This window comes from Oryctolagus cuniculus, chromosome X (genome assembly GCF_964237555.1).
Source record: "Oryctolagus cuniculus chromosome X, mOryCun1.1, whole genome shotgun sequence".
Lineage (NCBI taxonomy): Eukaryota > Metazoa > Chordata > Mammalia > Lagomorpha > Leporidae > Oryctolagus > Oryctolagus cuniculus.
In genome coordinates, this window is record NC_091453.1 from 74,530,274 (window position 1) to 74,547,395 (window position 17,122).

A 17,122-nucleotide genomic window follows, 5' to 3' on the forward strand; every position below is an offset into this window, starting at 1 on the left:
TTTGTGATGCGAGTTTTTCACTTCCGCGGGCCTAATAAAAACGAGGATGAATACGGAGTGAGCATGCCAAGGGATGAAGTGCCTCACACTGTCACTTCAATGCAAGCCTGTTGGGCCAGCTAAGAAATGAAATCAAGACTCTATATGTGTGCACGTCCAATGCCCCTTAAATACATTTCTGAAGGCAATTTGCAAGAAGTGCTGAGGGGCAACGTAAGATTCCTTAATTCCAAAAAAGAATATTGCATGGAAGAAAAGAAACACTTCTTCTCATTTGCACTGAAGGGAGAACCAGAGAAAATACACTAAATTTGAGGCAGTTAAACGTTCATTTAACTTACATTTCTCTGTGAGAAAACAAAAGAAAACAAAACAAAAACTTCTTTTCCAAGGCAGGGACTATTAAGCATTCAATGACGTAGGGGGCATTTTAGCCACTCACCCTAGGTGGTTTGGGTCTAAGACTAGCCACCCCTGTGTTTGATTTAGGCTCAAACCAGAAATGGGGAGTCAGATAAACACTGTGCAATGGCTGGCTGTCCTACGAATTCCCTTTCAGGTCTGATTAATGAGCAAAAGAGCAAGCTGGAACACCCAGCTCTGAAGAGTAAAAAGGTAAAGGCACTGCGATGTGACAGGGCTTTAAGGATTGCTGTATCAGGTAATACTTAGATTTCTGCTTTTCACAGATCACAAATCCGAGTCTGGAGACACCATTTGGCCAGACATAGAGGAGAAGTCATATTTCAGATCAAAGCAGTCATGTTGTGCTTCTGTCAGCACAAAGCCTGTTCAGATTTCAAGGAGAAAGGAGTTCATAGTCTCCTGATGGAACCATTATAAGCTCAAAGGTCCTAAGAAAATGATCTTGCGATTGAGCATCAGAGGCATGCAGAATCAAAGTGGAGCAAAACCCAAAGCCTATACAGAACCTTGCCTACGTGTAGACCTATGTATGCCCCCCACCCCATTTTGCTACTCACTTATATTGAAATAAACCCTCCTAGTTCATGTGCAAAAGTAGAAAAAGAAATATTACATTTGTCACTTCGGTGCATTTTCTTTGTGGTGTTTAAACAAATCAAACCGAACGCATGAGAACACCAAGTACCAGTATCTGCATCTCTACCATCCCTACTAAAACTGCATGCTTATCAGTATCAGAAACGAACCTTTAGAGCGCAAGCATCACTTTCATCGGAATCCCGGAATTCCACACAGACAGCAATGTTCCTTGCCTGAAAGGATTAATCATTCAAAGTGACTCATACAATCAGAAGATTACAAATAACATTGCTACTCCAAAAATGTACCATTTCTGCTGTTTACCTTGGCAAATGTCTTCTGGCTATCGTATTTTAATTGCAAGGGATATACATACAGATGGTTTTTGTAAATAGTAAATGGATAGCAATATTTTGTCATTTCTGGAACAAATTCTTCAACCTCCACTGTAATATTTTGACAGTTCTTTTCGAAAGGCTTTAGGGGCACATATGAAGAAGTGATGCAATCTATAATAGGAAAAAAAATAGGCAACAATCATACAATTTAACAACCCTTAACATCTTCCTGCATTTATAAAAATATACATGCACTGTGTGCTCAAAGCATGATTTAAAAGATAGAGTTCTTAGTAACTGACAAAAAGTCACACAACCACTTTTAAACTCAAAAGGATAGAGGATGGAGTAGCCTCATGCCAATTTCAGTGGAACTGTTCACACCAGACATGGTTTGCTATTTCATTCTCAATGTTGACTCATTTGCCAAATATAACACATCATAATTTTGACAAATTTAAATTCTGCAAAGAAATCCAGTGCATTTTCCCTCCTGTGGTTGCAATTTAGCTTTCACTGCAGATTTTCATTGCTATCAGGGAAAGAAATAACAGTTAATTTATGCTTCCAATTAGCTCACAGCAAGTCACTTTTACAAAGTTCACTTGTTGCAGGTACAAGTTTTCACCTAAGACATAGTGGAAGCCTTTTGAAACTGCAGATCTTACGATGTGTTACAATAATACATGCCATATCCCCAAATGTGAAAAATCCCAGGACTCAGAGAAGTTAGGCAGCATATGTTACTGAAGTCACCACTGCAGTAAAGATTCACATACGTAAGGGGATCTAAGACTGCAGAAGGAAGACACAGGGTGAGCCAGACCTGCAGACACGGCACTGTCGGTTGGCTTTGTTTTTCTCTGACTGTTAAAGCAGTGCATAATTATTACAGGACATCTGTAGATGAGAGTAAAGGCACAGCAATGATTTATCACTCGACCACCCAAAGATAACTACTGTTAACATGTGGGTGTATTTTCTTCTAATCCTGCTTCCAGGCATATAGTAATATAAAAATTCAACCATATGTATATGTTCTATTTCTGATATTTACTCTGATGTCTTCTTCCAGAAACTATAAACACCAGTTTTTAATGGCTGCATAAAGGTTCATGATTCAGTTTCCCATGATTACCTTCACCATACTGACGGTGTCAGCCTCTAGTTGTTTCCAATTTTTCCCCAATGTAACTAACACAGCAAAGAACATCTTTGTGCATAAACTCCTATATGCATTTCAAATGATTTCTTTAGGGAAAATAATCCCTTGCACTCTTGGACGTTTTAAAATATACATTGGATACCACTCTCCTGTTTACAATCCTTTAGTGACTTCTCATTAGACGTAAAATAGAATCCAAGCTTTTAAGGCATTATCTTGATTTTTACAATTCCCTGTGTGAGCTGTTTCCCCTACCTCATCTCCTTTCTCCATCACACAGTATAGTGAAGCCACAAAGGCTTTCTTTCTGCTTATTCCAACCAAACACACTACCACCTCAACCCTTCACAATATATGTGATGTCGTCAGTCTGGAATGTACAGTCCCAACCACCACGTGCGGGTTCCTGCTGCCTCTTCTCTTCCCGATTGTCAGAGATGTCTTCTCTGGCCACCCTCTGAAAGCAGTTCACTCCTGTCATAAGCTGAAATCATTATTTGTTTGTTTGTTGGCTGTCCCTCCTTGTAGACCTTATTCCTTAAGTTCGGGGCCGGTGCTATGGTGTAGCGGGTAAAGCCGCCACCTGCAGTGCCGGCATCCCATGCAGGTGCCAGTTCGGGTCCCGGCTGCTCCACTTCCCATCCAGCTCTCTTGCTATGGCCTGGGAAAGCAGTAGAAGATGGCCCAAGCCCTTGGGCCCCCGCACCCATGTGGGAGACCCGGAGGAAGCTCCTGGCTCCTGGCTTCAGATCCGCACAGCTCCAGCTGTTGTGCCCAATTGGTGAGTGAATCAGCAGATGGAAGACCTCTCTCTCTCTCTCTCTCTCTGCCTCTCCTTCTCTTTCTAACTCTGACTTTCAAATAAATAAATAAATCTTTTAAAAAATTCCTTAAGTTTAAAGCACCTCATAGGTACTTAACAAATATTTACTCAATAAATATTTATTTAGTCAATGAATGGATATGTAGAACCTCAGAACTGGATTACTTTATCATGGCTATCTATTTCTACTGCCAAACTATACTCCAAATTTGTGATAGATCATGGTGCCAGGCCAAGACATAGCCAGCATTAGATGGTTTCATTGTAAGTATTTTTGTAGGAGTGAGCATTTAGCCTAGTCGCTAAAACACCTGTGTCCCACATTACAGTACTTGGCTTTGACTCCCAGCTCTGGCCCCTGACTCTAGCTTGCTACTCATACAGACCTTGGCAGATAGTTGGGTTTCTGCCACCCGTGTAGGAGACCTGGATTGAATTTCCACCTCCTGGCTTTGGCCTGGCCCAGATCTAGCAACTGTGGGCATTTGGGTAGTAAACCAGTGGATTGGAGCTCTTTCTCTATATGTGTGTGTGTTTGTGCCTCTCAAATAAACAAATTAAATTTTGATTTAAAAAATTAATAGATGACTTAAAAACTTTTTTTAAGGGCTGGAATTGTGGTGCAGTGGGTTAAGCCACCATCTGCAACACCAACATCCATATCGGAACACTGGTTTGAGTCCTAGCTGCTTTGCTTCTGATCCAGCTCCTTAGTAATGCACCTGGGAGGCCAGTGGATGGTGGCCCAAGAACTTGGGACCCTGCCACACACATGGGAGATCTAGATGGAGTTCCAGGCTTCTGGCTTTGGCCTGGCCCAGTCTTGGCCATTACAGCCAATTGGGGAGTGAAACAGTGAATGGAAGATCTCTTTCTCTCCCTCTCTATCACTCTGCCTTTCAAATAAATAAAAAGTAAACTTAGAAAAGAAAAAAATTGTGAATCTGATACATCATAAGAATCTTTTTTAAAATATTTATTTATTCATTTGAAGGAGAGTTAAAGAGAGAGAGAGCTCTTTCATCCACTGGTTCAATCCCTAAATGGCCACAACAGCCAGGTGGTGACTTAATCCACTACACCACAGGGCCAGCCCTTTGTTTTATTTTGTACTAGTGGAATTACTCCTCAGTTTGATTTTTTTTAATTTTGTTTATTTATTTGAGAGGTAGAGTTACAGACAGAGGGAGAAACAGAGAAAAAGGTCTTCTATTCGCTGATTCACTGCCCAAATGGCCACAACAGCCAGAGCTGAGCCAATCCAAATCCAGAAGCCAAGAACTTCTTCCATTCTCTCAAGTGGGTGCAGGGGCCCAAGGACTTGGGCCATCTTCCACTGCTTTCCCAGGCCATAGCAGAGAGCTGGATGAGAAGAGGAGCAGCTGAGACTAGAACCAGCATCCACAGGGGATGCTGGCACTACAGGAGGAGACTTAGCCTACCAAGCCACAGTGCTGGTCCCAGCTTGACTGTTTTTACATATGTACTAGCTACTTCATTTAAAGTATTTTTTATATTTCTAAGAAAAAATTTTTTTATTTAAAAATTTTTTGTTATTTGAGAGACAGATAAGACAGAGAGCAAGCTCCCATTTGCTTGTTTATTCTCCAAATGATCACAATGGACAGGGGGCTGAAGCCATGATCTAGGAACTCAATACAGGTCTCCCACGTGCATATCAGCAGACCAATTACTTGAGCCTTCACCAGGGTCTCCCAGGATCTGTATTAGCAGAAAAACAATCAACAGCAGGGGCTGTGGATCGAATCTGGGCACTTCACCATGGTAAGTGGGTATCTTAACTGCCATGACAAACATCTGTCCCTAGCCGCTTCATTTTATATCCTGCAAATTATGTTTTGTGTCTTCTGTTCATTTTTCTCCTAGAATCTTAGATTCTGATGCTTAGACAAGAAAAGAAAATGTCCTCCTTTTTTGATCTCATGGCTAATGACAGAAGCCAAAATTCACCTAAGGAAACAGGCAGCAGCAGAAGACTTGGGCACACTTCTAACGTCATATTATGAAACAGTGTATGACAAAATCACTTAATTTACTTCCTAATCTAAGTACTCACCACACGTGTATAGGGTCAAATAGCGTCCCCTGAAAAATTCATGTCTACTGAAACCTCAAAATGTGCTTTATTTGGTAATAGGGTCTTTGCAGATGTGATTAGTTAAGACGAGGTAATGATGGATTAGGGTAGGACTTGAATCCAACACATGTGTCCTTATAAGAAGGCCATGTGAGGACAGAGGTAGGCATTGGAGTGATACAGCTACAAGCCAAGGGATGCCACAGGTAGTCAGGAGCTAGCTAGGAGACAAGGAATGATTCTTACCAAGAACATTCAGAAGGACTATGGCCTGCTCAATACCTTGACTTTGGATTTCTAGCCTTCAGAACCATAATAGAATAAATTTCTGTCAGCCTAAGTGTCCCAGTTTGTAATGCTTTATTACAGCAGTCATAGGAAACTAACACACCACCTAAAACTTGAAAAGATAAGAACCTGCGATTTGATGGCCGGCGCCGCAGCTCACTTGGCTAATCCTCTGCCTGCGGCGCCGGTACCCCAGGTTCTAGTCCTGGTTGGGGCGCCAGATTCTGTCCTGGTTGCTCCTCTTCCAGTCCAGCTCTCTGCTGTGGCCCGGGAAGGCAGTGGAGGATGGCCCAGGTGCTTGGGCCCTACACCCGCATGGGAGACCAGGAGGAAGCACCTGACTCCTGGCTTCAATTGGTGCAGTGCGCCAGCCGTAGCGGCCATTTGGGGAGTGAACCAACGGAAGGAAGACCTTTCTCTCTCTCTCTCTCTCTCTCACTGTCTAACTCTGCCTGTCAAAAAAAAAAAAAAAAAGAACCTGTGATTTGAAAATAATCCTTAAGGTTTATTTGCAATATGTTTGTTCTTACTTGATAAATCCACAGGAACACATTCTACTGTGATGTTTAGCTGCCCAGGAATAATCTGCAATTTGGTCTTTTCTGGCCTAGGTATAAAATAAGAATATTTTAGAATTTAAAATCATGATTACAAACACATTTGTTACACTATATCCAAACTTAAAATTTTAAGTGTTCAGTTTTCCCCATTTACTATTCACATTTATCATTAAGAAATGGATAATTCATCTAAAATGCTCATTTCTCATAGTAACGTCACACACTTACTTCTTGTATTCTGAGAGCAACTTGAGAATGTCTTCATTTGAAAGCTTGCTACTGTCTTGTTTATATAAAGGAGAAAATCTTCCATCCAAATCCAGTGAGCCTTGAATATCTTTGAAAACGGGTCTAGAACAGCAGTAGAAAAGTTTTATTATTATTATTTTAAAAAGTCTAAAGTATAGATAAATTCAGAAAACATTAGCACTGATGGGAATGTAAAATGGTGAAACCACTTTGGAAATAGCTTGGTAGTTTCCATATAGTTAAGCATACATGTACTCTTGGATTCTACAATTTCACGCATAAGTGTATTTCCATGTGGCATATGAATGTTCATAGCAGATTCACTACAGCCCCAAATTGGTAATAACTTAGATGTTCATCAGCAAGTCAATGGATAAACAAACTGCATTATAGCCATACAATGGAATACTACTCAAAATGAACTGATGCACATAATGATATGGATGAATCTCAAAAATATACTGAGCACAAGAAACCAAATACAAGACTCTATACTGCATGATTCCAATTCTATGAATGTTTAGAATAGGGGAAATTCAGGTACAGTGACAAGCAGATTGGAGTGGGATGATTTGAACAGGGGCCTGAGAAAACTTTCTGAAACCACAGACAGGTGGTAGTGGCTACATGACTGTACACTAACTGGCGAATTCATCCAGCTGGACATTTAGAAGGTGTGCATTTTATCAAAGCTAAAGTACATCTCTAGCATGTTGATAAAAATCACAGTAGAGGGGTCAGCATATGGCCTAGCCATGAAGACTCCCCTTGGGGCACTTGCATCCTATGTCAGACTGTCTGAGTTTGAGTCCTGGCTCTGCTCCTGATTTTAGCTTCTTGCTAACGTGCACCCAGGCAGCCAGCAGGTGATGGGTCAGGTAGTCGGGTTCTTGCCACCTATGTAGGAGGCCAAGATTGGGTTCCCAATTCCTGGGCATTCAAGGAATGAACCGGCAGATGGAAGTCTTTTGGTCTAGTCTCTCAAAAGACTAATTTTTACAAATAGGATTGAAGTTGAGAGAACCTCTTCAATGATCTTTAAAAAATTAAATTGGATCTTAAACATAAATTTACTTGGAGGATTTATAATATATATGTAGATTCCCACATATGAATTTGAATTATTCCCTCCCTCGTCCTCTTCTCCCCTTTTAGGCACCTATATTACTAATAAAATGGGAAGTCGTGCATAAGCACCCAACACACATGAAGGAATTATAGCCAGAAGCATAATTCCTTCTGGCAGAGCCTCTGAACACATGGCTACAGGTATTAACCCCATTGTTCTGACTTCTAATTATGCTTCCTTTATTTCTAGCCAACAGGGTTTTTATCATAGGTCTTTTAAAATACTCCAGCCACACCTCCAGAGTAAGCTTTTGCTACTGCTGACAACCAAAATGATTCAGGAAAGAAAAAGAACATAATGCCTGATTACAACTAGAGAATAAAAGTTCTAACTTTGAAAATTTTAAACTTAATTTTTTTTTAACTCTAGCAAAAATGGTTATCACACAGCTTACTGCTCAAGCTGGAGAGGGAGGTAAGCCCCAGAAGTCTAGATGGGCCTCTGAAGCTGGGTGCCTGGCTTCTGACCCCTGCTCAGCCATGTGCTTTGGGAACCTGGGCAAGACTATCTTTTATGAACGTCTGTGTCTCAATTTCTTCATCTCCAAGATGGGAATAACAGTAGCTCTCTCTTAAGAAAATACACCCTGAACATGTAGCATTGTGCTTTGAATAGAGTTAGTCTTGAATAACTAAGAATAATAACACCAGCAGCAGCCACAACTGACTGTTCAGGTTACAACATTACCTGTATGCTTATGTTAATAAGCCATGTTTCACCTGCTAAGACCACTTACACATATCACTCTCCCTGCTCTTTGCCATTCACCTATCCCTTGGCTATCTTTTCTTTTCTTTTTTTTAAAACCAGTGTGCACAACAAGGATAATGGTGTCTTTCCATCTACCAACATAAAATACATTTTGAGACCTTCCACAAAATGAAATGATTATAAATAGTGACAGAGAGATGAGTTAATTAACTTAGAATCTCCTACCCTTATGCTAGTCCCCAGCACCCACTGAACATAATTGATTGAATTATTCAGAACATGGTGCCCTTTCCCCAGGAGTTCCAGTGAGCCGTACAGGCTGTATCACAAACAAGCCAGTGAACCTGTACTTCAATGGGGGGAATAAGCAAGAAACATCGTTTAAGTCATCACTTGCAAGATTTGGCTAAAATAATGTAACCTAACATAAGATATGAAGTATAGACAACACATGCTTCCAAATAAAAATATACTACCCCCAAAGGATTGGCTCAATCTGTCATCAGGAAGCAAGAAACTCTATTAACTAATTAATTACACGTGTGCACTTAATGACTGCATTCTTTGTCAAACAATTTTAGTATATGTTACAGAATTATTTTAAAATAGTTTTTTGAAGCACAAATCTAGCCAACTCTGAAATAGTGAGTACACCACTACGATTCATAACAATCCATGGGTTTCCAGAAAAAAAAAATCCATTGTTTTAGCAAATAGGCTCTGCTTTAAGATGCAGTCAAATTAAGTGGAGTCAGATCAGTAACCTAAGTCTAAGAAAATTTCCCTAAAGCCAGACATATGAAAAAATGAGAGGGTCTTTGATGCATAGTAAGTTCTAAGAAGGCATTCTTGTGTCCCAAGTGACCCGGGATATCAGGGATCTTTTACAATGTTCATGAAAAATGCATATTACAAAAAATTATGCAGGGATGTAATCGTTTGTGCCCAAATGAATTTTTAATTCTATAGTCCGTGAACTTTTTGAAGTTCTCTCATGTAACTGGCTTACCAGCAACAGATAAATGCTGGTAAGGACAAGAGCCCTCAACATCATAGATTGAGTGTGAGCAGAAGGGTCAGGATTATATTTTCACCAACCTGGCAGCCCAAGCAAAGGGCATTCTGTATTGTCCAAGGCGGCTACACACTTGCTTAGCTGTCCTGTGTACCTTCTGGGCCGTCTATGGTCAGAAATAAGAAGACAGGCTCATATTTGTTCAAATCACCATGGACCCACCCCAAACAAATATTATCATCATGCTCTTAAAACCGCATACATGAAATACCTGAAATTTGTTCCTTTTTTGTAAGAGAAAAAAATTTTTTAAAATAATTTCCCCAATTTACCAATATCAAAGATCAAAAATCTAGAAAAATGATAGAAACAGCCACAAATAAAACACAAGAAACTACCCAATTCCCCAAGACCTTTCTTAAAAGGCGGCTTTGTGTTTGGTCATTAACAGAGCCTTTACCATTGTAATAAGACAGACAAAATAAATGTCAGACATGGTTTGCACCAAAGACCTCTAAGCATTTTTTAGTTTTTAACATGTATTTCTTTGCACAAAGCAAACAGCTGCTTATCATTCTTGGGAGAAATCTGCTTGAGATACAGTTGACCTTTCCACTCCCAAGATAAGGAGCAAGAGACCCAAAGCCACTGCAGTTAGTCTAGTGTGGGCAGGAGCTGCGCTGTTTGCACAGGCACTGCGAGATGACAGAGGGAGATTAACTGCCTATAGAGTCTAAGCAGGCTGTGAAATGCTGGCTGGACGCTTATCCCAAGGGATACAGAATGCTGGAGGGCTTTTATCTATATCATGGAGACATTTTTTTTTTCACACAAATTAGTCAGATGTCTCCCTCAGCATCTTCTATGTAATAAACACTAACTGGAGATACAACAAACTGTTACAAGCGATAGAGCGCCACTTCATAAATAACACAGCAGCTACAGTGCCATTACAGAGTTGTACCATGAGCCCTTTGCCTGTCCGGGCCTTCATTTTCTCATTTATAGGATGGGATGATTGGATTACAGCAATGGTTTCGACACGTTTAAACTTCACAATCTAGAAATTTATATGATGAAATATGATTACAGACCTCAGGCTGTCACTTACGAACATTCGATAAAACCAAACAATAATTCCCTACCTTTTAATAAGAAGGTGCTTCAAAAATTCCATGGAAAACAGAATTAAAAGGAAAGTTTATGTTGGTAAAAATATCTGAAATTCGTGCACTGTTTTGTTACAATATACACGGTTTTCATGAACTTTTTGAAGACTTCATGGAGTTAAAAAATAGTCTGAACCAACATAAATTTCTTTTAATTCCATTTTCCAGGAACTTTTTTTTTTTAAGTACTCACAAATGCCAGCATTTCCTGAAAGATAGACAACCCATCTAAATTGTAGGAAGGACGAACAGAATAAAGGGTATTTTTCAAGGTAAGTATATTTAGCTCCAGGAAGTGCTCAGTGTCTTTCTTATTTTACCACAAGAGTAAATCTGGGATGGACAGGCATTGGGACTGGCACCTGGGATCTACAGGACCGGATCATCGTCTCTTTTGCAACACAGACAGGCTACGGCTGAATGTAGGGCTGCAAGTAGGGAAGGAGTGGCTATTGCCAAGGAGACGGTGTCAGTTAGCAGATGCTGCCTAAAAGCTTTTAGCTCTTATTTTGATAAGCAAGCAGAAATCAGATTGTCATGTTAACAGAACACAAAGGAAACAGGCAAAGGCGGCCAGATTCGTGTTTTAGTGTATACTTATGCAATCTATATACTCACACAGTATACAACCTACAGTCACATAGCAATAGTCCAATTTTCATAATCCACAGCATGCTCAGAGAATATGGTTGCTTCTTCTTGGGGGGGGGGCACTGACAATGTTATTAAAAACACCAGCACAAGGTAAATTTTACGTTGAACTGAAATGTGCACAAATGATCTTTACAAATACCTTTACTGGGTCTGAATTTTTGATGTAGGGTTCTGCACAGTGTGTGATGTTCCCCTGCAACACCTTCTCGATTCTCGCAACTAGAAAAATTTCAGGATGTGGATTTGTCACTGAGAAAATTCCCTGGGGAAAAAATTAGACTTTTTAATGTAAAGTCATAATGGCTTTTTAATGGCTGTTTGGTTAGTGATTCTCAGTAGTGTGTTCAGTATTCGAAGTTGATAGTCAATGTATGATTGTGGCCAGGAGTCCAGAAATAAGTAGCATTTCCTATTAGATAAATTTCCAAGCTCCCAATCTTCCTTTCAAAGTGGATTTTATATTTTGTCACCAACTTCACATATGTCAGTCCCCAAAGTGCAGGTGTCCTCATGGCTGTTTGGCCTCTTTTGTTTGGCTGTGTTTGCAAAGCGAGTTCTTAGAGCTAATTAACATAATGTGCATTGTTTGGCTTAATGGGCTTGTGCATTTCTCAAGTGGAACTAGATACCTGTTTTTAAATGTACCTGCATATGCAACTCTAGAACAGTTCCCTCACATTTAATACCCCCTGTAGCTAAGAGGGAAGAAACTATTTTGTCTTTGCTGCTCGGCATACCATAAAAACAAAATCCCCATAAAGAAAACAGCCCTTAGCTGCAGTTAAAGAGCACTGGTGCTTATCAATGTAAAAGTAGGAAACAGACTTCCAAACTGTCTCCATTCCAGGGCTAATAATGTCAACACAACCAAAGTTGTATGAGCTTTTCTGAATGCATGTGGAGCAACCATGTCATCTCCCCTATCCAGTTTGGCTGCTTCCAAATAGAATATCCTCTAAACAGCACGCTAGTTGGTTGTGGCTGTCGCTTAAAGGAGAACCACACAAATGAATGTGAGTGGAAAAATTCATTGCTGGGTCTCTACCAAGTTTTGTTTTACTGCTTGGTATATTACCAACTTTGTTATTAAAGTGCTTTGCAGTTTTGAAAGCAGTTCAGACACATGATCTCCTTTGTTCCAGATACAACCCTCTGAGGTAGACAGGGCTTAACAGAAAATGCAGCCTAAGAGGTTAGTCATTCTCCCAAAGCCAAACAGCTTGTTAAGGAGCTCAGGTAATGGATGATTCAGCTTTGATTTCCAAGTGGCAAGCATGGAACGGACTAGTTAATAACTGCTCAGGAGTCGAACTTCTTAGGTTCAGGTTCTCACTCTGACATCTATGAGTTCAAGCAAGTCGCATCCTCTCCAAGTCTTGGGGTTCTTACCTATGAAATGAGGGTGATGATAGTAATTGTGACTTCATAAAGCTCTTGCACGGGTGAAATAAAACAATGCACGTTAGGTACCTGGTTCTAGTCTAACTAGGCTGGCCCATCAAAGCGTTAAAGTCACAGAACTTGGCTTCTGGTAGTGCTGTGAACACTTTTCTCGAACTGTGAGCTGGGGCTGGCAGACTGCCTGACTGCCCTGCAGAAGGCGTGCTGAGCAACGCATTGCAAGTGCACTCTTACACTGACTAATTGCCACGTATCATGCGTCCTCTCATTCGGCCTTCATAAAGCCCTTGGATGCAGATACTATTCTCCATACGAGCCGCATGTTAAGAAATGGGCTCAGAGCTGTTTGTGCAGCAAGTAAACTGGTGAAGATTGGAATCTGGGCTTCCAGACTGCATAGGCTCCCAGCTGTCAGACTCTGAAGCTAAATTGGAACAGTAACACCGAGGTGGGCGTTTGGTGCAGCGGGTAAGACACATTTGGGATGCCCACATTCCATATCAGAGTGCCTAGGTTCAAGGCTCGGCTCAACTTCCACTCCATACTCCCGCTATATCATGCCATGGGAGGCAGCAGGTGATGACTCAAGTACTTGGGTCCCTGCCTCCCACGCAGAGCCCCAGAAGAGTTCCCAGCTCCTGGCTTCAGCCTCGGCCAGCCCTGGCTGTTGGGGGTATTTGAGGAGTGAGTGAGAGCTCTCCATCTCTCCCTCTCTGCCTTTCAAACAAATAAAATAAATGAAAACCATTGAGAAAGAATACTGACTACTGTTATAAGCTGATATGCACTGAGTAGCTACTGGCCCCTATTCCCAGCACTCTAGGCATTTCCTTGCACTGAGGCCAGCAGTGAGGGTTATAATTTTAAGAGTCGACAACAGAAGAAAGCAGGCTGTGTTCACTTATTCGTCTGAGATCACTACACTACTCCTAGCAGCTACAGCGCACTGAGCAAACCTGGCCTATCCCAGCGTTCGGTGCTTTATGAGAACAATAGCCCTTGGTTAGCCTCTCACAGCCCCCGGAAGCAGGCACTACCATTACTTGCATTTTACAAATGAGGACTGTGGCGCAGAGATGTTCAGTTTTGAATTGACCTGGGATTCCAATGGCATGGGGGACACTAAGGTTGTTTTAGTTTTTGCCCCATCAGCTTCTAGGCATCTCCCCTGTCCATAGAATGCAGAAGTAGCCAGAGAGCGTCCAGAAACCCCATATGGTGTTTTCACACAAACCTCTGGCACAGCCCTCCACCGTAAGCCAGGAAGCATGGTGATGCCTCCCACCCAAGGGGGACGCTTCGGTCACTGCCCCTCTCTTTAGAGATCGGGCCTGGTACCCCCAACTCAGTTCCTAGAACTTTACACAGACCCCAGGATGGAGCAGGGCATATGTTTGTTGTATGTCCATGTTATGCACTTCATTGTATTCTGATTCATGCTGTTTGAGTTCTTGCCAAAAGACCTAGATTGCAACTCCACCTGTACCACTACCAGCTACACAAGGGCGGGCAAACTTAATGTACCCGAGCTTCAGTTTCCTCATCTGCAAAACAGCAACGCTCACACCATTTCACAAAATCATTATGATTACAGAAGGCACCAATGGAAAATGTTGATACACAGGTGATATTTTTTAAATGTCAATTTGCTTCCTTCATCTACATCACAAGTTGAATGCCACCTGAAACCACAATTTAAACTTCTTGTAGTGAACGTACAGCTGAGTAGATTGAAGTAACAGTAAATACATCATCAGCATAAAAGGACTTATTTGATATTACGAAGGAATTTCTAAACATCTAATTCAATAATGGGTTCTCCACTACTTACAATACAGTACTTCTTCAATCTTTTTTACAAGTATCTGCCATCGAAGTGCAAGGTTCACATCATTGACAACTCGTCTGAGTAATTAACTAAAGGGACAACTTGGGGGAAAAGCGGCCATAGACCCACAGGCCCAAAAGGGTAGAGACAGTATATGTAAAGAAGCCCATCTACCATTTCATAATTTTTGTCATTGACCATAAACTCTTTTTTTCTTTTCTTTTTTTAAAGAGAGGGAGACTGAAGCAGGAAGAGAGAAATTTTATACTGGTTCACTCTTCAATTGGCGGCAATAGCCAGGGCTGGACCACGCCAAAGCCAGGATCCTGGAACTCCATCCAGGTCTCCCATGTGGGCGTCAGTGACTCAAGTAATTGAGACATCACCTGCTGTCTCTCAGGGTGCATATCAGAAGAAAGCTGGAAGCAGAGCTGAGCCTCGAACCCAAGTTCTCCAATATGGGATGCAGACATCCTAAGAGGTGTCTTGTTGTGTGGTTTTTTTTTTTAAAGATTTATTTATTGGGGCTGGTGCTGTGGCATAGCAGGTAAAGCTGCTGCCTGCCATGCCAGCATCCCAAATGGGCAACAGTTCAAGTTCTGGCTGTTCCACTTTTGATCCAGCTCTCTGCTATGGCCTGGGAAAGCAGTGAAAGATGGCCCAAGTCCTTGGGACCCTGCACCCACGTGGAAGACCAGAAAGAAACTCCTGGCGCCTGGCTCCGGATGGGCGCAGCTCTGGTGGTTGTGGCCAACTGGGGAGTGAACCAGCGGATGGAAGACCTCTCTCTCTGCCTCTCCTTCTCTCTCTGTATAACTCTTTCAAATAAATAAATAAATCTTTAAAAAATTTATTTTAAAGTTAGAGTCAGAGAGAGAGAATCTTCCATCTACTGGTTTGCCCACCAAATGACTACAATGGTTAGGGCTGGGCCAGGGAAACGCCAGAAGCCAGGAGCTTCATCCAGGTCTCCCACAAGAGTGGAAGGGGCCTGAATATTTGGATCATCTTTTGCTGTTTTTCCCAGGCCATTAGTAGGGAGGTGAATCAGAAATGGAGCAGCTGGGATACAAACTAGTGTCCATATGGGATGCCAGTAGCATCACACGTGGTGGCTTTACCTGCTACACCACAATGCTAGTCCCCCAAATAATCTCTTAACTGCTACACCAAAGAGTCTGTCCTGAGTGTAATATTTCCCTCTGAAAAAATCTCAATGCTTGGAAATTCTTTTGAGGAAAGAATTGAACAAATGAACTAAGATATATCCACAAGAATGTTCAACACAATATTTATGTTATAAAAAATTTAGAAATAGGCTGGCGCCGTGGCTCACTAAGCTAATCCTCTGCCTGTGGCGCCGGCACACCGGGTTCTCGTCCCGGTCGGGGCACCAGATTCTGTCTCGGTTGCCCCTCGTCCAGTCCAGTTCTCTGCTGTGGCCCGGGAGTGCAGTGGAGGATGGCCCAGGTCCTTGGGCCCTGTACCCACATGGGAGACCAGGAGGGGGCACCTGGCTCCTGGCTTCGGACAGGCACAGTGCACTGGGCTACAACGCGCCAGCTGTAGCAGCCACTTGAGGGGTGAACCAACGGAAAAGGGAAAACCTTTCTGTCTCTCTCTCTCACTGTCTAACTCTGTCAAATAAATAAATAAATAATAAAAAAAATTTAGAAATAGGCCAACTAGCTACATCAATGGAATACCATATTAGCCTTTGAAAATAACATCATTGGTCTACAGATATTGATACAGGATGGTTTTTTAAAAATTTATTTAATTGGCCCATGAGAGCATTTCAGGCATGGAAAGCCAAGAAACTGTGGCAGGAAAAATGTCCTACATGAAGGATTTCTGTAAGAACCCAGTGGAAAAAAGAAGCCATCAAAGAAGGATGTACTTTTCTCCGAAGGGAGACGACAACTTCCACTTTGCTTATGGCCTTGTCTAAATACTGATGGAGAATTTGGACTCAAGAGGCTCCCATAGGTGCCGGATTCTATCCCAGTTGCTTGTCTTCCAGTCCGGCTCTCTGCTGTGGCCCAGGAAGGCAGTGGAGGATGGCCCAAGTGCTTGGGCCCTGCACCCGCATGGAAGACCAGGAGAAGCACCTGGCTCCTGGCTTCAGATCGGCGTGGGCGCCATTGCGGGGAGAACCAACGGCAAAGGAAGACCTTTCTCTCTGTCTCTCTCTCTCACTGTCCACTCTGCCTGTCAAAAAAAAAAAAAGGCTCCCATAGCCTTGGCAGCTCATGTCAAGAGCCTCGGGTGGTCACTGACGTCATACATAAATGTTAATTTTTAAATTAACAACAGAAGTCACTGTACGCTAACTCCCCATGCAGGACCTCTGTCCTCAATGAGTTGTACTATGAGAATTAACTGTAAAACTTATTCTTAGGTTTTGTGCATGTGTGTGTGTGTGCAAATTGTTGAAATCTTTACTTACTTAGTGTAGAGTTGGTCTTCTGTGTATAAAGTTAATTGAAAATGAATCTTAATGGAGAATGGGACTGGGAATGGGAGAGTGGAGGAGGTGGGGATGCTAGGGTGGTATGGTGGGAAGAATCACAATGTTCCTAAAGTTGTACTTATGAAATTTGTACTCATTAAATAAGAAGTTTCTTTGGGAAAAAATTTATTTGAAGGGCAGTGATACAGAGAAAGGAGAGACAGAGACAATCTTCCA

At 41.8% G+C, this 17,122-nt stretch overlaps 1 protein-coding gene across 3 annotated transcripts in view; it reads right to left on the minus strand.

Annotated features, from left to right (window-relative positions):
- Positions 1-17,122, minus strand: part of DOCK11 (dedicator of cytokinesis 11) — a 213,951-nt gene that overhangs the window by 110,531 nt on the left and 86,298 nt on the right. For all 3 annotated transcript variants that reach the window (XM_002720256.5, XM_051827332.2, XM_008272922.4), the window contains exons 13-18: positions 11,344-11,466; positions 9,465-9,547; positions 6,506-6,628; positions 6,248-6,324; positions 1,330-1,514; positions 1,173-1,238 (exon numbers count right to left, since the gene is read on the minus strand). In XM_002720256.5, the coding sequence (XP_002720302.2) occupies positions 1,173-1,238; positions 1,330-1,514; positions 6,248-6,324; positions 6,506-6,628; positions 9,465-9,547; positions 11,344-11,466 (657 nt within the window). The remainder of the gene's footprint in view (positions 1-1,172; positions 1,239-1,329; positions 1,515-6,247; positions 6,325-6,505; positions 6,629-9,464; positions 9,548-11,343; positions 11,467-17,122) is intronic.